Source organism: Cupressus sempervirens, chromosome 10 (assembly GCF_028749045.1).
Source record: "Cupressus sempervirens isolate cs-2001-9-10 chromosome 10, ASM2874904v1, whole genome shotgun sequence".
Taxonomy (NCBI): Eukaryota; Viridiplantae; Streptophyta; class Pinopsida; order Cupressales; family Cupressaceae; genus Cupressus; species Cupressus sempervirens.
The window spans coordinates 945,860,127-945,887,423 of record NC_143127.1 but is presented as its reverse complement, the minus strand read 5'-3'; the positions used below and the strand labels follow the sequence as shown (position 1 = coordinate 945,887,423).

General features: G+C 36.8%; 1 protein-coding gene across 1 annotated transcript; it reads left to right on the top strand.

Moving 5' to 3' along the window:
* Window positions 1–7,118: 7,118 nt before the first annotated feature.
* LOC149537095 (oxidoreductase) lies at window positions 7,119–27,155 on the top strand. Its single transcript, XM_089807104.1, has 7 exons — window positions 7,119–7,407; window positions 7,506–7,566; window positions 14,262–14,300; window positions 25,645–25,757; window positions 25,867–26,167; window positions 26,510–26,556; window positions 26,688–27,155. The coding sequence occupies exons 1-7, from the start codon at window positions 7,258–7,260 to the stop codon at window positions 26,877–26,879; spliced, it is 903 nt and encodes a 300-aa protein (XP_089663230.1). The 5' UTR covers window positions 7,119–7,257; the 3' UTR covers window positions 26,880–27,155.
* Window positions 27,156–27,297: the final 142 nt, after the last annotated feature.

Below are 27,297 nucleotides of genomic sequence, written 5' to 3'. Positions count from 1 at the left end.
ATCTATTTCTCTTGTGAAGAAGTTGGACACGTTGCTGCAAGATGTCCAAACAAAGAAGACAAAGATGAAAAAAAGCACAATAAGTACAAAGGCAAGAAGGATTTCAAGAACTCCAAGAATTACAAGGACAAAGGTAAGAAATCTTATTTTATGGCTAAAGACTCAAATAGTAGTGAAAATGATGAAATGGTCTATATTGTTGTAAGAGATAAATTTGATAATGAAGGAGATAAAATGACACTTATCTCTCACATTAGCAAAAAAGATACATGGATTATTGATAGTGGTTGCTCACATCATATGATTGGTGACAAAAAAAAGTTTGAACATATGGAACATTATGATGGTGGAAGTGTGAGATTTGGAAACAATGAACCGTGTTGAATAAAGGGAAAAGGTTGTACCTCGCTAATCAATGAACTTAGATGTGATAGTGCTTATTGGGTTGAAGGACTAAAGAAAAATCTACTAAGTGTAGCATAGTTGAATAACATTAGATTCGAGGTAGAATTCAAGAATGGGAGAGCCAAGTTGTTGGATGGAAAAGGAATCTAGTTGGGTCTAGTAAATAAACCAAAGGTAATCTATTCTACCTAGATCTTAGTGAAAGTTCATGTTTCATTGCTCAAGTAGAAGAAAGATGGTTATGACATAAAAGGTTATGTCATGTGAACTTTGATAATCTGATCAAGACAAGCAAGAACAAAAGAGTGAAAGGTATTCCTAGTTTGAGAAAACCTGATATGGTCCTATGCAAAAATTGTCAAATTGGTAAGATGGGCAAGACAAGTTTCAAAAGAAAGAAATATCATTATGAAGAAGTCTTAGAGCTAGTTCATGCAGACTTATGTGAACCTATTGGAATAGAAAGCTACAGTGGAGATACGTATTTTATTCTTTTTGTTGATGATTATTCTAGAATGATGACTATAATGTATCTAAATGAGAAGTCATAAGCTTTTCAAAAGTTTAAGTGGCATCTGGCTAGAGTAGAAAAGGAAACTAGAAAGAAGTTGAAGTGTTTGAGGTCGGATAGAGGTGGTGAATTCATCTCTAATGAATTCAATTAATTTTGCACTGAAAGAGAAATCGAAAGACAAGTATTGGCCCTTGGTACATCTCAACAGAATGGTATAGCTAAAAGAAAGAACAAATCCATCATGTATTGTACAAGAATTTTAATGATAGAAAAGAATGTTGCAATCAAATACTGGAAGGAAGCAATCAGTACTATAGTACATACCTTGAACAGAGTATAGTTGAAGAAAGACTCAAATCAAACTCCTTATGAACTATGGTATGGCTACAAACCTAATGTAAGTTACTTGAAAGTATTTGGTAGCAAGTGTTATATTTTGAAAGAGACTAGGAAAGGTAAATTTGATGTCAAAGGTGATGAAGCTATATTCCTAGGATACTCTAGCAGAAGTAAAGAATATAAATATTTGAATTTATCCACCCATAAGATCATAGAAAGTGCACATGTGAGAATTGATGAGTTTGCAAAAAAGAGTGAAGAAGAGAGTAGCAAAGAACCTGAGGATTATAGAAGGTTTATTTACTTTGAACCTGATACATTGCCAAATCTTATTGGAAGTTAGGAGACTTCACCTCTTGAGTCCCCAAAATCTCCAGAAGCACCTGAGTTGCAACCAGTGCAACCTGAGTCATAGTCTAAAGGACCTTAGTCACAATCAGAGGCTACCGAGTTGCAACCAGAGAAAACCAAGTCTAAAGGACCCGAGTCACAAACATTGGGACCCAAGCTTGATATAGAAGATCATGGTAAGGCTAGTGAAACAAGATCTAAATCCAAAGTACCTATGTTAACAAGATATGTCAGAAAGCACCATGCACTAATCAAATCATTGGAGACAAGTCAGATGGTACAATGACAAGGAACAAATTGAAAGGTATATGTTTGCTTGTTGAATTTGAACCTATATCAATTAAAGATACTTTAGATAATGAAAGTTGGACTGAAGCTATGAATGAAGAGATAGAATAGATAGAGAGGAATAAGACCTGGTCTCTTGTTCCTAGACCCAAGGATAAAATATAATTGGCACAAAGTGGTTTTTCAAAAATAAGTTTAATGAAGATGGAGAAGTTTCAAGAAACAAAGCAAGGTTAGTATGCAAAGGTTATTCTCAAAAAGAAGGTATTGGTTATGGTGAAACTTTTGCTCTTGTTGCAAGATTAAAAAGTTTTATAACTTTACTGGCTTATGCTATACATAGCTCGGATCTAAAGTTTATTAAATGAATGTGAATTTGCATTCTTGAAGAGGAAGTTTACATAGAACAACCTAAAGGTTTTGTAGATCCTAGCAAAAAGGATATGCTTTGTAAATTGCACAAAGTGTTGTATGGTCTCAAGAAATCTCCCAAAACTTGGTATGAAAGACTTCAAACTATTTGATGAAGATTGGTTTTTAAAGAACAAATGATAACAACCTGTATATCAAAGGACTAGACAAGAAGATTGTATTAGTAGAAATCTTTCTGGGTGACACATTGTTTACTAGAAATGATGACTTGTGCAAAGCCTTTTTAGAAGAGATGAGTATAGAATTTGAGATGTCCATGTTTAGAGAGAAAATTATTTGTTGGATTACAGATTCAACAAAAGAAAGATGGTATCTACATTACTCAATCCAAATATATCAAGGAGATATTAAAGAAGTTTGGAATGGAAGATTCAAGACCAGTTGGAACACCTATGCTTACTGGACATAAGATTTTCAAAAATGATGATTCCAAGGACGTAGATCAGACCACATGCAAATCAATGATTGAAAAACTACAATATGTAGTGCATACAAGACTTGATATTGCATTAGCAGTTGATATGGTGGTAAGATTCTCAGCAAATCTTAAAGAACATCATATGATGGAAATCAAGAGAATTATGAGGTATCTGAAGGGTGTCGAAGACTATGGATTATGGTACAAAAAAGGAGGCAATCTAGATTTGAAAGCCTTCATAGATATTGATTGGGTAGGAAATGTTGATGACATGAAGAGAACCAGTAGTGGAGAGTTATTTCTTGGTAAAAGATCGGTGTCTTAGACAAGGAAGAAGCAAAATTGTATTTCTCAGTCTATAGCAGAGGTAAAATATGTGACAGTAGTAGTTTATTGCTCCAATGTTGTTTGGTTCAAGCAATTGTTGGTAGGTATAAAAGTAAATATCAAGGATCTAGTGGTTATCTTCTATGATAACACCAGTGCAATTAATATATCAAAGAATCCTGTGATGCATACCAAGACCGAGCACATTGCAATAAAATATCATTTTCTGAGAGAATTGGTGCAAGATAAAGAGGTAAGACTAGAAGATGTGAATACTAAAGAACAAATTGTAGACATATTCAATAATCCATTGCCTAAGGATGCATTTTTGTATCTAAGAGATAAGTTAGGGGTTATTCCCCTATCTAAAGCTCACTAAATGAAGTTCAGTGATGAATCAACTAGAGCATGTTGAAGATCAATCAAGTTGATGCATTATTGAAAGGATAGATTGTCTATGAATTAGTACATGAGGTATATTGATATTCATGGACTATTGTCTTTGGCATGAGATGTCAAAGAGGGAGAGTTTTCTATCATATTCATAGAAATTTTATAAAGGGAGAGTTATGTGATGATGGAGAATTTGTACAGATGTCAAAGAAGAAGAACTTGGTCTGATATCAAAGACGCAAAGTTTGCTATCAGAAGAAGATGTTGAAGATAGAGTTTGCCACCAAAGAGAGAAAATGAAGGCAGAGGGAGTTCTCTTGGATGAGAATCAGACTAAAACTAAGGATATTATCCTTACTATTATTTTGATCTAAAACTTCATTGTATTATGACATGTTGTGTTGCCATCAATGCCAAAGAGGGAGATTGTTGAATACAATTAGTTGATTGTGTATTGTCTTTGATGTTACACAAAATGTCATATCTTTGCTAGTCAAAGTATGTCGAGCTTACTCAGGTGATGAAGACAATTTCTTGCATCTACCAAGTATTCCAATGTTTACCAAGTTCAGAAGACAATGTCAATTGTGTTCACTCAGGCGACAAAGAAAAATTTACAAAAGTTGAGTGTTAACCAAGCTCCCTCAATTAATGAAGAAAAGTTAGATGGAACTAGTGTTAACCAAGCTCACTCAGTTACCAAAAAAAGTTTGTGAAGATGCAGTGTTAACCGAGTTCACTTGGTTAACACAAGAAAATCATTTATGAGTTAGTATCTACCGAGCAAGGTCAGCTAATGAAGGATTTTTGTGTTTTGGCATATTGAGTTTAATAGATTTTCTTGTTGGTTTTAGCCAACTGAGGAGATGAATATTAATTATTCTAAGTTGTATTCAAGTTGATGTGACAATGTGTATGATATAAATATAAGGTCAAATTGGCTTAACGGCTATTTGTAAATCCTCTAACAAGGTGGCATTACTAGATTGAAGTGTCTAAAGACCTCTAACAAGGCCACTCCTAACAGGGTGATTAAATCCTCTAACAGGGTCACACCTAATAGTGTGTTTGTAACCTTTAACGGGGTTGGCTTCTAATAGGGATCACTTTAGAAGAGTGAAAATCAATAACTAGTTGCAATTGGTGGTTTTTTCCAAATTGGATTTCCACGTTAAATCTTGGTGTCACTTGTGTTCATGCTATTTATTTTATGTGTATGCTACTTAGTTAAGTAAGTTTAATCATAGATAATATCTTAAGATTTGCATGTTATGCATTTGTCGAGTTACAATTGTTATTTCAGTGGTTACCAAGTTACAACATATTATCAGTATTAACTGAGTGTCTGTGTGTTTATTGAGCATCGATATTTTCAATAGTGTTTATGTTATGTGCTAACATCTAAGCGATCTGGGATTTATTTTAGTGGTAACTGATTCACCCCTCCCCTCTCAGTTACTCCTCTTATATTTCCAATAATTCCTTCTTTAGTTTCTTGACTATCTCCTAAGTTGCTCATCTTTACCAGGTTGTGTCCTCATTGAGTGTTGCTACTTAAGTGTTGGTTTCATCTTTGGCATCTCCTCCCTATGTGATTCCTATCTCTTTTTTTCCTAATGGTTTCTAAGAGGATTCACCTATATATCATTATTTACAATGGTTCCTAATATCCCTCACTCGATGGTTGTCCTCAGTCTTGCTATTTCTTTGTTGGATATTGTTGCATTGTGTATTGGACTGATGGTTTCCTCTTCTAGGGTTGGGAGTGCTTCTTTGACTATGGGTGTTGTCCTTGGTGATAATGGGGCTTCAAGCTCTATTGACCCTGTGACTGTCATGGTTGTGGCTCCCCCCAAAAAGAATTTAATGCTAATGGTAGGAGTTACAATCATGTGACCAAATCTATTGCTACCATCCCTTCAAGGGTGAAAGATCAACCTATTACTCTTGCTAAGGCATCCCTTGTGATGGTTTGTGACCCAAATGTGATAGGAAATGTGGATTTTTGCCAATGTTGTGGGTTGGCCTACAAATTAATAGGCCTTTAGCCCTCTCTTCTAGGTTTACATTACTGGATAACTATTTTTTGATGAACCTTAGTTTCTAGTGATATTGAGTTCTACCCTTGTGCATGGTTCTTTTTTATTGCTTCATTTTCCTCTTCTAAAGACTGCAATTTGAGTTGTGGGTTTGAGGGAACTATTTCCTTTTTGCTAAACCCTAGACATCATCCTTTAACCCTCTTACTAAACCACTTAACATGCTTTCAGTGTGAGTTCACCTTCATAATCTCCCACTCCTTTTATAAGCGATGTCTTTCTCTAAGGCCTTTGGAACCTATTGGTTGTTTCCAGAAGGTGGATGAAACTAATGTTATTTTGGGCCATTATACTTTCACCCAAATTTTTGTTGATTTAGATATCTCTAGTCCACTTTTTGGGGGATGTGGTACTCATGGTCGGGGAGAGGCCACAGACTCAAGCATTTGATTATGAGGACCTCATCTTCTTTTGTCAACACCACTTTTCTACTGGCCACTTGGCTTTTAAATGTGCTTTATTATGATGATTATTTGGTATTGTGTGCTTTTGATTCAATTTTATGAATCTTTCTCCGAGGAATCACAACTTCTTGATAATGATGAAACCCTTGCTAAATATCTGGATGTTGTTGATATGTTGTTGATGAAACTAGGCTTTTGTTGTTCTTGTTATTCTTGCTCCTACTGCAACCCTAAATGTTGCCCCCACTTCTTCAGGTGCAACCCCTTCTAGCCTTATGATCTATTTTGTTCCTTTTGCTTCTGCTTCTATTCTCCAACCTGCTTCTACTGGCATTACTTTACTTCTTCAACGCTTAACCCACTATGTTGATGACCACCCTAGCGGAGTTTCCTTCACTAGGGAGCCTAAGGTTATTTCACCTAAACAATTGTCCAACAACATAGAAGAATTGGTCTTTGAAATTATGCTCATCTTTTTTTGCAGTGTGAGTTTGACCTTTCTTATGGGGGCTTCTAGCTTTTGTGCTACATGTTTGGTCTTTCTAGTCAACCCCTATTGTGTTGTCTACATACTATTAATAACCTAAATTTCTACTTTCATGTCTTGTATTTGTATGTATGCCCCTTATTTGACTTTTTTTTTAATATTAAAAATATTTAACATATATTAAGACATGTCATTTGAACTATTTTAAAAGAAATACATTTATATCGAAACTTTTTTAATTTTTAATTAAGAATAAATAAAACTCAATATATAAAATCCTTGCTATTATTTAAATTAAATCGCAATTAAAAAATATCTTGAAAATTTTAACAAAGAAGAGCAAATTAAATTGAAGATAATTAGTTTTTCAGTGTTATTAATTTAAAAACTTAGGGCCCGTTTGTTTGCTGGAATTAACCTGGAATAAGGAAACGGGAATAGGAAAATTGGAATAAATCTATTCCAATTTTGGCCCAAAATGAGAATAAATTGAATTTCAAATTTTTTTAGGAATTAGATTTATTCTTACATAGGACCAAAATTAGAATAGATTTATTACAATTTTCCTATTCCCATTTCTTTATTCTAGGTTAATCCAGCAACCAAACGGGCCTCTCTCAATTGTATTTCTATTAAATTTGTTTTAATTATAGTTAAAAGCGTTCGTATAATTCGATGCTTTGTAGAAACTAAGAAAAACAGACATTTGGTGGGGACTTCGTTACATAGCTTTGCTCTCCAAGTCGACGAGAGTGATAAAAAGGTATTTGAGACTTTGAACAGAAAGTATAGACAATCCAATGCCTTTTGAACCTGCAATTCAGGGAATGGCTCACGAGCAGGACAATGGAGGCGAAGGTCTGCAGGAATTCATTGTTGGGGATTTGCCCACAGTTATGTACATTTCAAATTTCATCACCGACTCCGAACAAAATCATATATGGCATCAGGTTTAATGCTTCGTTAATCAATTGCATACATCTAATTTTCTCAGCATAACGATACTATAATTTTGATATTAAACAAAATGTCATCGGTGGTTTTTCAGATAAATACAGTTCCCATGTCAAAGTGGAAAACCTTAAAAAATCGCAGGCTTCAAAACTGGGGTATGCTTAGAACCCTCATTGTTTTCTTTAAATTAGTTGTTTTCTCAGTTCCATGATGTAAAAATTAACACTATTCATAAACGATTATTAAACTGCCATAAATAAATTCACAGCTAATATCGAAAAATAACAGAACTACAACTTCACCAATAAAATATGGAAAGAAATTCGCAACACAGTGAACACAATATTTTCATACAAATTGTCCTTGAAAAAAACCCCTAAGGGAAAACTAGTTCTGCAAATAGAAAATATATTAACTAATCAAGAGATACAAAATCCCTTGCCTTTCAGTAACAAAATTCAAACAACCTCTTAATTTCTCCTGTTGATATTCCCCACTTCTATCTCCAGCACTATCATTGTACCCTTGCTAACACTGCAAAATTGTTCGCTATCACTTCAAACTCATTTGCTAACACTGCAAATGCTTCTACAACTCTTGTTGTTCTATGTTCCGTTCTATTCTCCAAATGCCTCCCTTGACCCCCTTTTATACTACTTAACCAAGAGGTTTCTAGTTGCTTCTTGATCAAAACAACTCAACCAAGAAGTTTCTAGTTGCTTCTTGATTAAAATAACCTAACCAATAGGTTACTAGTGGCTTCTACGAGTCAATTAATTAACAAATATTTCTCGTAACTCTAACAATTATTTTTCAATTAATCACATATGGATGAATAACTGTCCAAGCTACCTAAAACTAACACTCCCTCTTAGCGAGGAAGCTGTTTTGCATGACACCCAACTTTTTTTTAAAGAAGATGAATTTTGCCTTCCCCAATGCCTTTGTCAGAATATCTGCTACCTGCTCCTCTGTAGGTATGTATTGTAGCTGAACAACCCCCCGTTGTACACAATCTCTGATGAAGTGATATTCGATGTCTATATGTTTAGACCTATCATGAAACACTGGATTCTCAGGCAACTTGATGCAACTCTAATTATCGCAGTGTATCACAGTAGTCTCAACCTTCTAACCAAACAAGGCTACTAACAACTTCTGAAGCCATATAGCTTCACATGTCGCCATGCTAGCTGCTATGTATTTTGCTCTTGCTAAACTCAGAGCTATAGACTTTTGTTTTCTGCTGAATCAAGATACAACTCTTGATCCCAAATTGAAACAACACCCTAAAGTGCTTTTTTTGTCTATTGTACTTCTTGCGCAATCTACATTAGTATAGCCTATCAACCTAATACCTTCGCCTTGAATATATCTGATCCCATACTCAACCACGCAAGTAACGCAATACATGCTTGGCCGCTGTCCAATGCATTCTCTTTGGTTCAACCATGAACTGACTAAGAGAGTTTACTACAAATGTTATATCTGGCCTAGTGTTGACCAAATACATAAGCGAACCAATCAACTGTTTGTATAAGGTGGGATCTACATTCTTCTCCTTAGATGTATCTACCTCCCTCTGATTCGTGATCATGGATGTAGACATGGCTTTGCAATCCTCCATCCCAAATCTCTTCAAGATTTCAATGCAATATTTCCCTTGACCGAGGAAAATCTCTCCATCTGTCTACCACACCTCCATGCCTAGAAAGTAGTGCATGATTCCTAAGTCCATTTTAAACTCTTCTGCAAGGTCCCTCTTGTAGTCTTCTATGAGCCCTAGTGAACCTATAAGAAACAAGTCGTCCACATAAAGAACAAGAATGAGAATCTCACTGCCAACCACCAAGTAGTAGAGGTTAGCATTTGCTTCACTCTCCACAAAGCCCATTTCCTACAAGTATGTATCAATGTGCTAATACCACACTCTAGGAGCCTGCTTGAGTCCGTACAATGCTTTCTTCAATCTGCACACGTGGGTCTCTTTGTTGTGTGCTACAAAGCCTTCTAGTTGCTTTATGTATACCTCCTCCTTCAACTCACCATTAAGGAATGTCGTCTTGACATCCATATAATGGATCTACTATCCCATTTCTGCTGCAAATGAGATCACAACTCGTACAAAAATATACCTGGCCACTGGAGCAAATGCCTCCTCGTGATCTATTCCCTCCTTTTGAGAAAACCCCTTGGCCATGAACCTTGCCTTGTATTTCTCGATGCTACCATCTCCACCGTGCTTTATCGTATAGATTCAGTGTGATCCAACTACTACCCTATTTGTTGGTCTAGGAACTACCTCCCACACATCATTCTGCATTATTGAGGAATACTCCTCAACCATAGCATCTCGCCATACCTAATGCTCTGCAGTCTCCTGATAGCTGGAAAGTTCACTATTTACCAACCGACTAACTAATGCCACATAGTCATTGAACTCGACTGGTTGTCTCCCTGTCTAGTACTCTTCCTAGGAGCTCCCACAAACTCCTAAGTATCCCTTAGTGTCTCTTGAACCTCGTGGTTCCTACTGCCAACTATAGAGGATGAAATATCAAGCTCTAAGTCTTCTAGATGCATTTCCTGTTGCTCCATGCTCTGTGAATCTTCACCACCTGAGCCTACACTTGTACTAGTAATTGTACTTGTGCTTTGCTGCCCTTGACTAGGCCTTGGAGCTTCCGTTGGCTGCTCACTCTAATCATCTGTTGACAAATCTCTGGACCTTCTAAATGCCTTGACCTCCATGAACTTAACATCGCGTCTGACAATAATTATTCTTGTCTCAGGGATAAAAATCCTATATGCCTTTGAGGTTCCACTCTACCCAACACAGTACCCCCTCTCTGCAGTCTGATCTAACTTGATGCGTGTATCACCTAGAATATGACAATATGCCAAACTCTCAAATATTCTGAAATGGCTAACATCAGGCTTCTTTCCTGTGAAAGCTTCCTCTGGTGTCATCTTCCCTAGTACCTTGTGTAAAACCCTGTTCTGAAAGTAGGCTGTTGTACTACACACTTCTGCCCATAAGTAGCGGGGCATATCCTGGTCATGTAGCATAGATCTTGCCGCCTCCGATATAGAATGGTTCTTCCTCTCTGCAACTCCATTTTGCAGTGGATTGTAAGGAACAGTCCACTGTCTCTTGATTCCTTCTTTAGTACAGAACTCGTAGAAGTTATTTCCTTTGTACTTGCCTCCATTGTCTGATCGAAGAACCTTTATCTTCTTTCCTGTTGAGTTCTCCACTAGAGCCTTGAACTCTTGGAACTAACTAAAAACCTCATCCTTAGTCTTCAAGAAGTATATCCAGGTCTTCCTAGAGAAATCATCGATAAAAGTCATATAGTACTCATATCCTCTAATAGACTTTGTCGACATTGGTCCACATACATCTGAATGTACTAGATCAAAAACACCTTCAGATCCGGTATCACTCCTTGGAAAAGATGCTTTCACAAACTTCCCCAATGGGCATTCTTTACATACAATATCATGCTTTGTGCTCACCTCTGGAATACCTGTCACCATCTCATAATGCAATTTGAGTGCTCCATGATGAATATGGCCCATCCTCCTATGCCATAGCTCTTCAAGATCTCTAGGATTACAGCTGCTCATGAGTGCCTTAGGAGTATCAAACTGCAACCTATAAAGCGACCATTCCTATGGGTGATTTCCAATCCTTGTGCTTAATCAACACGTGTCCCTCTAAAGAGTATATTATACCCCCTATCCTAAAGAACAGATACAAAAATCAAATTCATGCCTAGTCCTGGCACATGCAATACATCATGAACTGGAATTGTCTTTCCATTCTCCCTCTAAAACTGAACAGTCCCTTTCCCAACCAAGTTGAGCTTGGACAAGTTTCCCATAGAAATTTGGATACTGGTGTTCTCCTCCTTATAACTAGAGCAGTGTTCTCTAACTCCTGTTTTATGAAATGACTCCCCACTATCTATATACCAGATAGTCTGTGAGGTTGAGCTCACCATACAAGCTATAAGTGCAAACTCATCTTCCAGTCTACTAGAGAGTTCTTCCGCACTTGCTAAAGCTATCGCTTGCTTCTTTGCCTTCTTCCTTTCTAGGCAATCACTAACATAGTGACCATACTTGTGACATTTAAAGCACTTGACCTTAAAAAGGTCCTTCTTCTTTTCACTTTGTGAATTCAATCCTTTGCTAGATCCCTTCTTTGCTTTCCCTTTCCCTGCCAGGGCAATGTTTTCTTGTTCCACCTCATTTTTTTGACTCTTGTTGGCCCCATTGACAAGACTTAGTCTAAACTCCTCTTGAGTGAAATCAGTCCATAGTCTATCCCAACTCGATAAGGTATCTAGTCTACTAACAACTTGAACAAAGACACTCCACTATTTAGAAAACCCATTTAGGGCTATTCTCACTAGCTCATCATCACTGAGACTATCTCCAATAGCTGCTAACTCGTCCTTGACAAGTCTAAGCCTAGTGAGGTAACTTGTAATGTCTTCTCCCTAGTTCACCCGAGTATTCTTTAGCTTCTCTCTGAGAATCATCTTCCTGTTGGTGGTAGCATTTTGGTACAAATTCAGAATGGCATCCCACATCTTCTTCGTTGTATCTAGCTCTGAGATATGTGGAACAATATGATCCTTGACACCATTAAGGATAATCCTCCTCGCCTTGGCATCATCCTTCTTATATGTTCCAAGTTGTGTAGCATCTTAGGTACAGCTATACTAGTGGTAGCATAATCTTTGATACCATTCTCTTCCAACAACAAAGAAATTTTGGCCTTCCAGACACCAAAATTCGAGGCAACACCCATTATGTTTTGATCTCTCAAACCAACTAAAGCCATCTTAAGGGATTAAAGCAATAATAATTCTGAAGAGATCACACTAGGTTATATAAACCCTTAATTTCTTTCCTAGGGCAAAACTCTCCTACCCTCAACACTGCTCTGATACCATGTGAAAATTAACACTATTGCAATCACTGATTATTAATCTCCTATCGTAAACGATTATTAAATTGTCGTAAATAAATTCACAGCTAATATCGAAAAATAACACAACTGCAACTCCACCAATAAAATACGGAAAGAAATTCACAATCAGACAAATTGTCTCGGGAAAAAACCCCTAAGGGAAAACCAGTTCTACAGATAGAAAATATATTAACTTCAGCAAATCAAGAAATACAAAATTCTTTGTCTCTCACTAACAAAATTCAGACAACCTCCTAATTTCTCCTACTAATATTCCTCATTGCTATCCCCAACACTATCACTGCGCCCTTGCTAACATTGCAAGACTATTTGCTATCGCTGCAAACTCATTTGCTAACATTGCAAATGCTTCTACAACTCTTGTTGTTCTCTATTCTATTTTGTTCTCCAAGTGCCTCCCTTGACCCCCTTTTATACTACTTAACCAAGAGGTTTCTTGTTGCTTCTTGATCAAGACAACTCAACCAAGAAGTTTCTAGTTGCTTCTCGATTGAAACAACCTAACCAATAGGTTACTAGTAGCTTCTAGGAGTCAACTAATTAACAAATATTTGTCGTAACTCTAACAATTATTTGCCAATTAATCACATATGGATGAACAATTGTCCAAGCTACCTAAAACTAACACATGATTCGCATGAAGCCGTTAGGGTTTCGAGTATGTCAACCCTCATTTATTTGTGAAAATTCCTATTGCAGTCACTGATTATTAATCTCCTATCGTAAACGATCATTAAATTGCCGAAGATAAATTTTCAGCTAATATCGAAAAATAACGCAACTACAACTTCACTTATAAAATATGGAAAGAAATTCACAACACAAAGAACACAATATTTTTGGACAAATCGTCCCTGCAAAAACCCCTAAGAGAAAACTAGTGCAACAAATGAGAAAATTATATTAACTTCAGCAAATAAAGAGATACAAAATTTCTTGCCTCTCACTGGCAGAACTCAGACAACCTCCTAATTTCTCCTGCTGATATTCCTCCGCTGTTATCCCCAATGCTATCACTATGCCCTTGCTATTACTACAAGACTGGTTGTTGTCACTGCAAACTCATTTGCTAACACTGCAAATGCTTTTACAAACTTGTTCTCCAAATTCCCCCCTGACCCCCTTTTATGCTACTCCTGTTGGAAAACCAACGGCCGAGATTGATTCTCAATCGACAGTCGAGAATAAAAACAATTTAACAACCTTAACCAATTCGGTTTCTAGTTGTTTCCAAAAGTGGTCAATTAATTAACAAATATTTGTCCTAATTCTAACAAATTGGTTAGCAAAACAATTATTTGCTAATTAACTACATATGGACGAACAGCTGTCCAAGCTACCAAAACTAAAATTATTTACTTTATTATGGTAGTTTTGAAGTTTAACGGAGTTACAACTAATATCTGAATAAATTTAAACTATAACTTTGATTCGTCTTTTTTGTTGAAACAATCAACTTGCAATAGTAGCACAGTTAATCTTTTTATATGTATGTTTAATGGTGTGAATCCATCGTTGTCATTTATGTGGTTCACTGCATTTCCTCATTATAAATGTTCGCTGAAGAGGAAAGGGGAATTTTTTTTTTGTGAATTGACAAAGTTTTATTGAAATTTTCAACAAACAAGTTCACCAATCAATAAAATTTTGCTAAAAATTGCTAATTTATCAGATTCATCAAAATTTACAAATATTCGTAGTGGCTCTACCATTCTGGAAACATTAAGTCAGCCTGCATGACTTCGGATTGAAAGTTTTGGCAACAATTTTTATGTTACTAAATAACATGTGTTTCTGCAAACTTTAGTGGTACTGAGAAGGCCTTTTGTTGGAGTTGATGAACAGGTGGCGTTGTGCATGAGAAGGGTCTTTTACCTCAACCCTGTAAGTATAATCTTTCATAACATCTTTCTTTAAGTTCATAAGATCAAATGCCATGGCAATGAGTTTTATAAATGATCAATCTCTGTTATATCCCAGTTTCGGGTAACCAGTAGAATCCTGGCACAAGTCATCTAGTCAACAAGTAGGTCCTGTGCAGTGTTTGTGACCATTACTATTCAATACAACAAAAGCACCATAGCAGCTTTAATGCTGACATTGCGTCACCTGAGTGATCTGAGGCATCAATAGAAAATCAATTTGGAGATGGTTTTTGACCAAAACAAATGCTCTCAGTACTGGAATTGTCTGTGCTGATAAATGATTTTTTTTTGACAAATTTATTTACAAATAATGGTTGTCATAGACTTAATGGAAATCACAATGTAGAATTTACAATATCAGTCCCTCCTTTCTTCTTGTACTCTATGACACAGAAGTTTCTTCAGAGTATGGAGTTGCTACTTTATATTTTCTAACAGTTTTTATAATGTTTTTCAGCCCATGCACTAGATATAGGGCAGGGTTTGCTTCATTTACACCCAGATCTGATTTGTTTTGGGCCCATAGGGGGTCACACATTTTTGAATAAGATAAAACAGGTTTTGAGGGGACACTGAAACCCCGTACAAACAGATTTTGACAAGCTCTGGAACCCACAAAAATGGAACGCTGCTCAGACAAGGGCCAGCAGCCCAGAGCCAGCAGAAAAATCAGCAGCTAAAAGAAATAGAGCATACAAAGAACTAGCTGCAACCGACACTCCAAATGAGGAGGTGAATACATTGAATCAGCAAGAGCCTCCAAAACAAGGAGCTCAGAGGAGATTTGATGGATCCCCAAACCACACTTTTGGGTTTTACCATGGACCCCAAAACCATCATCCTGAACAGCCTTCATAAAATGATCATCAATGAGTTTGCAGAAGCTGAAGGAGAAACTCTCCAAAACAAACCAGGTATTGATCACACCGTTGTCAAGGCCTATACAACATAGAGTCTCCTACAAAAGAACTTCGATCACCACTACCCGAGAATTCATGTCTACCTCTATAGGAGTGAACAGCAAGAGTAACAAAAGACCTGTGAGCCAAATCCTGTGTGTAGGAAAGCCAAGAAGCCCCACCTCGATAGGGGCCAGCTCCCCCTCAATAGGAACTAAACATGGTTGAGGCCAACCACGAACAAACGCAAACCATGAGGACCCAGGATATACGAGGGATCCAGCAAAACCATTACTTAACCAAAAGCCAGCAAGATTCAAGCCGAGCCCTTTAAAACTGCCAACATTGGCCATCGGCAAAAAAACTTTACAACAAAAAACAATAGCATCCAGACATAAGGAGGCACTAACATAAACCGCCAGAATCAAAATTGTTGCTCCCAAAAGAGTAATAGAGACGCTGAGAAGGAAGGCAGTCTCAAGAAGGCTAGTAGGGGTAAGACCCTGAGCACAGATGGATCTCCAAAAGCAGCCCCCAAAAAAAGTGTTGGTACCAGAAGCAAAATCTCTCCCCAAAATAGCAAGAGTGCACCGAATAACACCAGGGATAGGAACCAAAAAGGCCCTCCTCATAGAAACTTTAGCCTCCAAAAGGAAGACCATGAAACCCTCAGAGGGAAGAAACTTGTCAAAAGATCAAAGATCGGCACCACCCAAGAACACATGTTGGAGACAGCCAATCTGAACCACCAGCAAACACCACCAAGCCCCCAGACCTGGCCAGCCATACAACAAAACACCCTCGGATGCAACAAGTTAGGGTTCAACCTGGACTAACCATACCCAAACACAGTAGGGGCCAAGACGAGGAGATCTCCCCATTGCCTAGCTCTAATAAAATAGACATCCCCATGCCAAGGAGGCCAAGACACTCCTAGCACGGGAGCACTGCAAACCTTCTTCCCCACAGCAGCCAAAATCAACAGCATGCATCCCGACCAAAGGGTATTAGGCATAGCAAAAGCCCACCAGCCATCAAGGCCATCCACAATAAACATAGAAGTTCGAGAAACAAAGCCATGACTACCCCTCTAAAAAGAAGCACAAATCTGCCAAGACCAACCAGCCCCGCAGCAAAACTCCTCAAGACGCAACTAGTTGAGAAATGTTGCAGGCAAACCCAAACCAGAAGCATAGAGAGGCACGATAGGGAGGACCCCCCATTGCTCAAAGGCCACAACAACACCACCAAAGCATGATCTCCCACCACAGAGCTGTAGCCGAGATAACTCCGTGCCCTTGAACCTTAAAAAACCACAAGTATTCGACCGCTAGAAGACCCCCAAAGCAGGAGCCCAGCCAACCTTCTCCAACAGCCTGCAACAATATGGAGAAAAAGACAAAGAGAAGCCCCAACCAATGTCTCGGTCATCCTCATCCCCGCTGCCATCAGTGGAAGCCCTAGACTCTCTTTGCGCACAATTCAACCTAACTCCCCCACCCCATTTCCTGCCTGACGCCATTGCTTCCTTCATTAATGGATAAAGGGGGTCACACATTACTTGTATATGTCTTAACCTTAAACTCCAATGCAACTCGCCACCTTGAGGATATGTTTTGGGGTTTAATTAGTGCCCACTATCCACACGTTTAATCATTTATAGATCTTGTTTTAGCTTTCTGAGTCCACAAATGGGATTTTAGAAGACATTGTCTAGAGTTTTGAGTTCTAATTAATGAGTTTCAAGGCCAAAGTTTTCGTGTATTATCACTACCCATTAGATGTGGCTTCTTTTAAGGCTCTAGCGGTGGCTTTGGAGACCCAAATAAGGTCTCATCCTATTTGAATATTAGTCTAGTCCATAAGCCCACACGTTTTACAAAGTTCTGTCACAGGGTTCGCTGAATTTTCAGCATCAGATTCGAAATTCAGCGAACTCAAAAAAACCAAAAAAAAAAAATCATTAAAATTCGTCCAAAGTTCATACAGAAAGTTACAGTTGTCGTCTCACCCTATTGTTTAGGGTTTCAACCATTTTTCGTTAAAAATACAGCCACCTGCATACTGAGAATACACCAATAGTTTTGAGCATCGGGCTTTCGTTTGCATTTTTGTGACCATCGACAGTTAGAGATTTCGTGCGTATTATTCAACACGTGGATCTGGTTCAAAGCATCGATGGCAACTGTCATTTGTGACTCAAAGCGCAGATCACATTGCTGATCAGAGTGGAATCTAGTGGGATTTCATTCCAGTGCCATCTCTCTTTCTCTAGTCTTTGCAACCTGACAACCAGCCCGTGGGATTTGATTCTCAAACGAATTTCATTCATCTGCAGCCAGATGACCACCCGTCTGCAACGATCTCGGCTTTGGCTTTGGCAACGAACTGTCTGTTCTTCCACCAATGACCACCAGGTAGGATCTAATTTTTAAGATTTCAAGTTTTTGTTTTTAGGTTTAGGTTTATTTTAAAAATATATTATTTTATGTTAATGTTATTTAATGTTATTAGATTTAAAATATTAAAACAATTATAATATTTCATTGGGATTCGATATAGATTTTAATTTGTTTTTATTTTTTATTAAGTTGTGTTAATGTAATATAATTTTTGTAAATTTTAAAATGGTTAACTTTTCACATATACATTTTTTGAACTTCAAATTTTTATGTTAAAATATTATACTTATTTAAGAAAATTGTAAACTATAAATATTATTGACTTTATTAATATTATTTATCATGGTTACTAGGAGACCCGTCTCCTACACCTGGAGACGCGTCTCGGAGACCCCCAGTACCGGAGACACGTCTCTAGGTACCAGAGACGTCCCCAAAAATGTTTGGATGCATGAGGTTTTGGTTGCCATCTCCAAAGTCCCCCAACCAACAATTGATGTCTCCCACCAAAAATATTGAGCATAAGGCAGTCATAAAACTCCTAAATCTTATCCTCTATCATCACCCCTTAAAAATTTGTTATTACTTATATCATATATGTTAGTAATTATAATAATAGCCACTATAGTTTTCCAATCAATTTGCTTAATTGCCTCTAGAAAGACTTGTCAATGATGTATAATTATTTCTTTATTAAAGAACAATTAACGTCTCCAAGTACCCTTGTCTACTATTTTTGAAAATTAGCCGTACCAGTACCAATACCAGTCTCCAAGGTCTCCAAGTACCCCAATCTCCTGGTAACCTTGTTATTTATCTTATCTTTATGTATTTTTAGTTTGTAAAATTCAAAATATTATATTTTATAGGTCTATAAATTATTACCAAATTATTTATTATATATTATTTTGATTTAGTAATATAAATTTGTTTTTCAAGTTTAAAATAGTTTTAACTTTTTATTTTATTAAGAGTAAAAATGGTCATTTTTTATTCCCCTAATTAAAATAAATTTGCTATTTTTTTATCATGCATTATAGAGTTTCAAATAGTTATTTCTGATATTTTGTTAAAAAAATTTAAACTATAAATATTAATTTTCTTGTACATAATGCAGGTTGTAATTGAATAGCTCCCAAAATATTGAATTCTGAAGTAGGGAAATATGTGACAAAGGATGATTCTAAACTCTATTGTACTAAATGTATGAAAGATTTTACCGGAAGTTTAACAAGGGCAAGAGACCACTTGGTATTAATGGGGGAACAAGAGGTGTTAGAGCATTTCCAAATGTGAGTAATGAACTGAGAGCTGATATAGAGAGAGAACTATCCCTTTTGAATGAAGCTGACTTGAAAAAGACGCAATAAAACAAAGAATTCAAGAGGATGTGTCTAGGTTCTCATATATGGCCTCTTCTTCTAGTTTCCTTAAGTCTACAACCACAGGTGCAATAAAACAAAGTGGAACATTAAACAACTTTTGGAAACCAATAGAGAAACAATAGGTGGATGATGCATGGGCTGATTTTTTTTTACAAGTGTTACTCCATTCAATTCGGCAAGAAATCCCCATTTCCATAATGCAATTTCAAAAACTGCAGAGTTTGACAAAGGTTTCATACCTTTATCTTCAGAGGCTATCAAAACAACTCTTTCAGAGAGGTTCAAAGATAGAGTGACGAAAATTAGTTGATATCAAAGACTCTTGGAAGTCAACAAGTTGCACTATATTGAATGATGATGGTCAGATATATGTCAGAGGCCATTGATTAATGTTTTAGTGGCTTCCCCTGAAGGTGATGTGTTCTCGAAAGTGATTAACACAATTAATCAAAAGAAAACTTGAGAATATATTTTTTAGATATTAGTGGAAGCCATTATTGAGGTAGGGGTGGAAAATGTAGTTCAGGTGTTTACTGATAATGCAGCAAATTATGTGGGAGTTGGGAAACCGATTATAGAGAAGTACCCGCAGATCTATTGGAGCCTATGTACAACCCATAGATTGGATTTTATGCTGCATGACTTGGCCAAGTTCCCATGGATACATGAAGCAATTCACAGAGGGAGAGCAATTGCAAATTTTATTAGAAATCATCGTCTCACATTGAGTCTTTACAGGCAACATGCATCTAGGGAGTTGTTGAGGCCTCGTGACACAAGGTTTGCTTCATTTTATATCACTTTGAGGAGAGTGATTGAAGAGAAAGCAGCTTTAAGATTCGTGATTTGTTCTAATGAGTGGAAAAATTCAGCTCTTTCTAAAAGTGCTAAGGGGAAGAACATAGAGAAAATCATTTTAAACAACAATTTTTGGGAAAGTAGAGCAAAGGTTTTGAATATATGTGAACCAATTGTTGATGTTCTTCATATGGTGGATGGTGACACTCCTTGTCTCGGCATGCTTTTTGAAAGCATGGACCGTTGTCAAGAGTCCATTCAAAGAGCACTAAAAAATGTAGAAATAGAGTACATGGAGATATGGGAGGAAGTTGATTCTAGGTGGAAAATGATGCACACACCTTTACATGCAGCAGCTTGCCATTTGGAGCCAAGGTTATTTCGTATTGATAGACAAACTAATTCTAAAATTATGACAAGGCTTTATGATGCCATTAGCAAGTATGAGCAAGATCAAGACATTGCATTTCTGATCAAAGAACAATGTTGGAAATACAAGAAAGCAAAAGGGATGTTTGGAATGGAAGCAACACAATATGACATGACACGAGCTGAGGTAACTGGGTATAGATGGTGGATGAGCTATGGGGCACAAACTCCTGAACTACAACACTTTGCCATTAGAGTATTGAGTCAGGGATCAAGTTCATCAGCGTGTGAGAGGAACTGGAGTTGCTTTGGCCACATTCACTCTAAAAAGAGGAACAAGCTATTGTCTAGAAAGCTGGGAGATCTTGTCTATGTTCGCAGCAATTAGAAATTGCTCATGAACAAATCAGCAAAGGACTCCACATCTTTGCAACAAGGAATTTCAGAAGACATGGCAACTGGAGCTACAAAGGAACGTGACTTCTTGGATGATGAGCTGAATAGTGATACTAATTATGATTCTACAGCAGATCAGCCAAGTGCTCTTGATGACTTGGAGCTTTTTTGAAGTTTTATAGTATTGACTTTGAACTATAACTTTTTGACAAAAACTATCTTGGTACTTTTGATAATTTTGAGTTATTTTGAAGTTCTGAAACGCTGATCTATGTTTTGGATAGTAAAAGAACTTTAAATCATGATTTCACATGTTTCTTATGGCTTATATCTTATAAATGTGATATCTTTTCTGGAATGATTTCAAATCTATTTTGTAATGTCAAACTATTTTGATTAAATATTGGATATATTGTTGGACATGAAGAGATGTTTTCTTTTGTAGTTTTGAATTGAAAAGTTTTTTGCTTGAAACTCAAATATATAACAATCAATAGGATATATTTATATTTTTTTGAAAATTACATAAGGCGAATTTAATATCAATTTTTGTTTTCAATTTTTTGACTTTTTGTACTTCATCCGAACCTAGTCACAAAGGCCCATATATCTTGTCATTCAAATGATTTCATGGGCCCAAGGCCTCCAACAATGATGAGGGCTTATTACTAAGCTTTGGACCCCTTGGGATTTGGATTTCAAGCACTTTCTACTAGGACTGAACTTCCTGTCTTGTCTGTATTTTACCTTTGCCCAATCATGAGAGGAAGGGGTGCTTCCTCTACCTATAATATGGGACAAGGAGGTGCTGTGTTTAACTAAACTTGAGACTAAGAGGGGCTTCCTCTACAGATGAAAGGGTGCTTCTTCCCATTTCACACTTTGAGACAAAGAGTTGCTTGTCGCCTGCACATGAGACTAAGAGGTGTTTCATCTCCTTCCATACTTTAGGCAAATTTATCCTTAGTTCAAAAATTCCTCTTCAATTGCCAACTTCCAGACTTTGCTAAATGTTGCAAATTTTTCAAATTCTACCCAAAGAGGGCCTTTTAAATCCTAGACTGTTGTCAAACTCAGTCTACCACCTAAACCTATCAGCAAAAAGAGGGGGTCCCCATGTTCAATAGGGCGATGGTGTGAAAACCACACAACAAGACTGTAGTTGTGTGACTGTAAAACTAAGTACTTTGTACCATTGTCAAAGCTGGGTCTTTCAGTATGCCAAATTCTATATAGAGAACTCCAATTCAAACCTTTCTGGTTCTTTATGTCAACATATTAGCTCAATTTCCAATACAATCTTTACTTTGTGGCATCATATGGTATGGGAATTCTAGAAGAGATGAATTGTGCTTTGAAAGTAAACAAAACCTGCTACAAAAACTCATAAGAACCATTTAGATGAAAGACCCAAATTGTCAATATGTGCAGAGACAGAAATATGAAATCTTGACATAGCTAAAGATGCCGAAGTCACAAGGGTAGAAGTTTGTGCATAGAATTTTGCAGTGTATAAAATCTAGTTGATGAAAACTCAAATAGTTGAAATAGAAGCAGGTGGATAGCAAATGAACGTAGTTATAGATCAGTGTGAGTGCTAAAAATGTTTGGAGTTTGTCACTAGGGCATACCAAATGGACTTGGAGTTTTTTTCCTTTTAGACTCCAGTATATATTCTTCCATAGCAGGAGAAGCATCTTTATTTCTTAGAAATGAAGTATGATCCACCTAAATAAGAGAATGATACATATCGTATCAGTGGGCAGAATTGAGACAGATGCAACATAATCTTGGGTTTCAATAGAAAGGAAGCTTCTCATTTGATTATGGCACTCATGTAGTTATTTGCTTGTGTTATTTTTGTAGCGGATATTTTTACAATCTAATATTGTAATCCCTTATCCAGTGGAATTAGAGCAAACTTCCCCACACAACTTTGGACTATACTAAATGGTAAAGAAGCTTTGGAGTCATGACATCACAAGCTTAATATAGATGTTGGATTTGTTGTTGAAGTCTTTCAAGGCCTGCCTCTTGGTCTTGCAAATGCCATCCTTGTGATATGGAATGTTGAATGCATCCCTTATTTCATTCGCTGTTAGTGCAGTTACAAGGCTCCCCTTTGGAGTGAAGATATTCCTTGATTGTGGTACAACTCTTGGCACATTCAATTATTAGCTCTGTCCATTCTATTGCCAGTGGGTAGGCAGCTGCATGCACTACTCCATTCCTCACCATCTTCCTTGCCCACTTTGATAGATTGCTTTGAAAATTCGACCTCTCACTAAATCATATTGAAAGGACCAAGGTATGTATCATTTATCTTCTTCTATTTTGATGTAAACTTGTTGCCAGAGTCATCTCTTGCAAGTCGTGTTTGATTTGTGCTTGTCTCAATTGTCTTGAATTTGTTCCATCCTTAGCTCCCATCATCTTTGATCTGCAATACAACATTATTTGTTAAACATTTGGATTTTATATTTCATCCCAAGTCAAAAGGTTAGTACTAACAAACCTAAATTCTTGATAAAGACATTCTACCTAGACAGCTTCTATGAACCTTCCTTTGAATTCAATGTCATAGATTATCTCGTAAAACTTGATTACATCTAGGCAACATGAAGACTTCAAATTAAACAATTAATCACACATTTCCTCAAGTTTGAATTCCTCATTTAAAAAATGCACCTACAGCTCCTTTACCATCCATAGATTGCCCCTAAAACTTCACACACCTCACTGATTGCCACAAAACTCTGAGTTTGTAACTCAGACTTGGAAGTGTTCGATCCCCTAGAAGACGTATTTACTTTCAGATTTCTACTTTAGGCACAGATTTGCAATTCGCACCCTCTCAAGCCTGATTTTCTTTGAGAAACTTGATTTTAATTCCTTCAATTCGTTGAAGTCTTGGTGAAGTTCCATGTCTCATTTCAAATGTTTTCAACGTTATCTCCAAAAACAACATGCTTTTGTGAAATTCACTGGCTTGTATAGTTGATCTGCTCTGCTAATGTGTGATCAAATTGAGTTGGGTTTTGAAATGAATTTCAACACCCAACATATATAGGCGATGGGCTTTCATTTCAACACCCAACATATATAGGCAATGTGCTTTTAAGGGTGTGTCTCTTTGAGCTGGGCTGACCTGGCCTTTTGTCAACAGATTAAATCCAATTCATCTAATCTTTTAATGGGCTGACCTTAATATAATGCAAGGTTATAATTAATAAATGATTTCATTTGCATTTAATGATTGAAATCTCCTTGTCGTTGACTTGTCTGGGCGGAAATTGTCTCTAGCTTTGGCGCCTTGATGCCTAGGCAAAAATTGTTCATGTGCGGGGCTCCAAGTTTAGTGCTGGGTGGGTCTTGCTAATGCATGGGGCTCCATATATGGCTGGAGCGGAATCGACAACTCCTTGAGCGCATGCTCAAACCGTCGATGGAGAATGCATTCTTGTTGGACAAAGTGGTTGGGCGGCTATTTCATAGCTGTTGGGTGCCTTGCTTAAACCTTGGGGCAGAATTTGACTTTCTGTTGGGCTCTATGTACCACCTTGGGCGGAGAATGCTCATCCTTTGGACTCGCATACTTTCGAAAACACCAAGGCAGAAAAAACTCATTTGTGGGGTTTGGACGTAGAATGCAAATTGAAATTTGCATGAGTTGGGCTCATCTTCATGACTTGGCAGAATTCTTGATCATCTTTGGAAAAATGACTAGGTGCAGGTTCAAATCTGATCCTTGCCCAAACTTTATGAACTCTATGCTTTTGACTTAATCATTCCCAATCCTAATTTCATTCTTCTCTTGGGTGCACATGTAGGATTGATTGAAAACTTGATATACTTATGGCGATTGGATCAAGTCGGAAAAGCACTTACAATCCCCTTCCAAGGCTTGAGCACTACATATTGTCTAAGGTTCTGAACTTGTCATTCAACTGAAAGCTCTTACCTCCCTCAAGACCAGCCTCACCCAAGACTTGGATTTCTAAGGACTTGCAAGACCTCTCCAAACTTTGAATCATTGTTAATCTATTCCAAAACTAACACCTATGAACAGATCCACCTCCCTAGCAACAACAGGAGGCTCGAGAGCCTCTGATTCTGAATTAGGCACATCAACTGTAAGATGTTCTCGAAGAGAGCCCTACCAAGGGGAAGATCATAGAACCTTAATGCATGGGTAATTAGAAACCAAATGGCCCATGGCAAAGTAACACTCGCAATGAAAGGAAATGTCTTCATAATAGATTTCTGAATAGGTGGTACTAGATGATATATGTATCCATTTATTCATATAGTTGCGTACAGATTCACAGAAGTGACCAAGGAATTTTGAGTCCTACATGATTGGATACAACAAATGTTGATGAATGTAATGCTTTATTATTATTTGCCCTTTTAAATATGTAATATTCTTCTTTTGGACTAAGATTTATTGATTTATCAAATTATGTAATGTCTTCATCAGAGTCCTGTCGTTGAATTTCCATTGTTTGGTATGTCACAAAAGAGGTATTTGTGATTGCCAATTGTATATGTAATAGAATGCAATGTCCCAATTTTATATTCCATATTTTCTATGCCAACGCACTGTGTGACTTTGTTATTGTATCCTTGAATATATGTCAATTTATCTGCATCATATTTTTACAAATTAACTATATTTTTTAAATATCTATCATGAAGATGGAAACTCATATATGCATCTTTTTTCATCTTTTGTTCATAGCTTCATACTTAAATCCACCATAGGCCTTGAGAAACTTGGTGCCAACTAAATTATTTTCCACTCTGATTAACATTTCATACTCCACCTACAAGTGGAAAATGGCTGTAGGACAAGAAGTTTTGCTGGCTTGTTTACAACACTATGCACATGAAGAGAAAATATACTGTTATTTTTTTAGTCTAGGATAACTATTTCATGTTTCTACTTCGCAAGACATTTTAAATTTGAGATCATGCTGCTTTTTTAAACTACAGCATATTAGCCATTATGATATATTTATTTTGTTTGAATAAACTGTATGACTTGCATGCAGTGCCATCCTGGCTTTCTACAATCACACAAAAGATTGGCGATTGGACAAAGTTATTTCCTTCCCCAATCAATCATGTGCTAATAAATGAGTATCTACCAGGCCAAGGGATAATGGTATTTATATGACAACATTCCAGAATATATACATATATTTTTGTATAGTTACCTATTATGGTTTTTTTTAAGGAAAGCTCAATTTTGAACTCTTGCAAATACTCTGCAGCCTCATCAAGATGGTCCTGCATATTTTCCTGTTGTTGCAATCATATCTCTTGGGTCACCTGCAGTGATGCGTTTTACTCCTCATCCAAAATTGTTAAGTTTTACAGATACCGAGACATCATCATCAGATCAGGCAGCTTCAACAGAGAACACGACTCTAACCTGTTTACATGAAGGAAACTATGAACAACATCAAATAAGATCAGACAGATCTAATGTAAGAAACCAAACTAAGCACAAGACCTTCTCTATTGCTTTAATGCCTGGAAGCCTTCTCATTTTCAAAGATTCTGCCTATGTAGGTAATAACATCTTTTTTATCCAGGCATCATTTATATCATGAATATTTACATTAATTTTTTGTCAGTGCTAAATTTCACTTTTTTTAATTGCCTCAATGGCTCTAAGCATGAAAGACTGTCAACCCCTCATCTGCCCCATCTCTCTTTAAAGATATGAACATTTAAACATTATGTACGTGAAATGCAATCTGTTATCTCAACAATTTCTACATATTTGAAATTTAACTGTTCAAGACTTTGTTTCCATTTCCTGCTCTGGGTCACGTAGCATTTGTCTAATGCTTGAATGTTAATGCGTCCGGTGTCCTGATTCTTTCTTTCTTCTATTGTATTTCTATTCAGACTATCTACATGGTATAGAAGAATGTACCGTACATGAATTTGATGAGGTGAGAATTCATTACACAATTTTTTCATATTTTCATTTTCGTGCTTGTACTGTTAACTGTAGTAAGTCCTGAAAGGACTTGCAAATCATACTATTGTTTTCTTGTGTGTTACAATTATTTTCTCTATTCAGGTTATCAATTCAGATGCTGCTTTTGGAAACACCATGAACAATGCTTACAATACAAAGCTAGTCACAGACCACAGTAAAACTGTAGAAGCGCCCAATTTGGAAAAGAAGCCTTCTATAAGTCGGACAGGAACACGGATTTCACTTACTTGCCGCCTAGTGCCAAAGGTGAACAAAAGCCTTATCAAGCTTTAGAAATAGGCTGGTGATAACAGCCAATAATAATACACTACTCTAAGAGACTGGCAATCTTTTCTTATCATGAGCTGCAAACTGCATATTTTTGGTCAAATATCAATTGGGAGTTGGCATGGTTGTGTAATTTAGAAATGAGGTCCATTGCTTGAAATGAAAGGCCTCTGTACAAATTGCACACAGAGAACCAGTTATTTCTGAGAGATGAAGGTATATCGATGGCTTGACTTTATTTCATATCTGCTATAAAGAGCAAGGCATGTAGCCATTTTTTTTTTTTTGTTAAATTCATGATGAAAATTTATAGAGCAATTCATCTAAACTTATAACGTCAAATTTTAATAAGAATAGGATCAATAAATAATCTTCCAAAAATTTTATGCTCTCTGAAATTTTACGGTAATTTAGATGTGTGGAG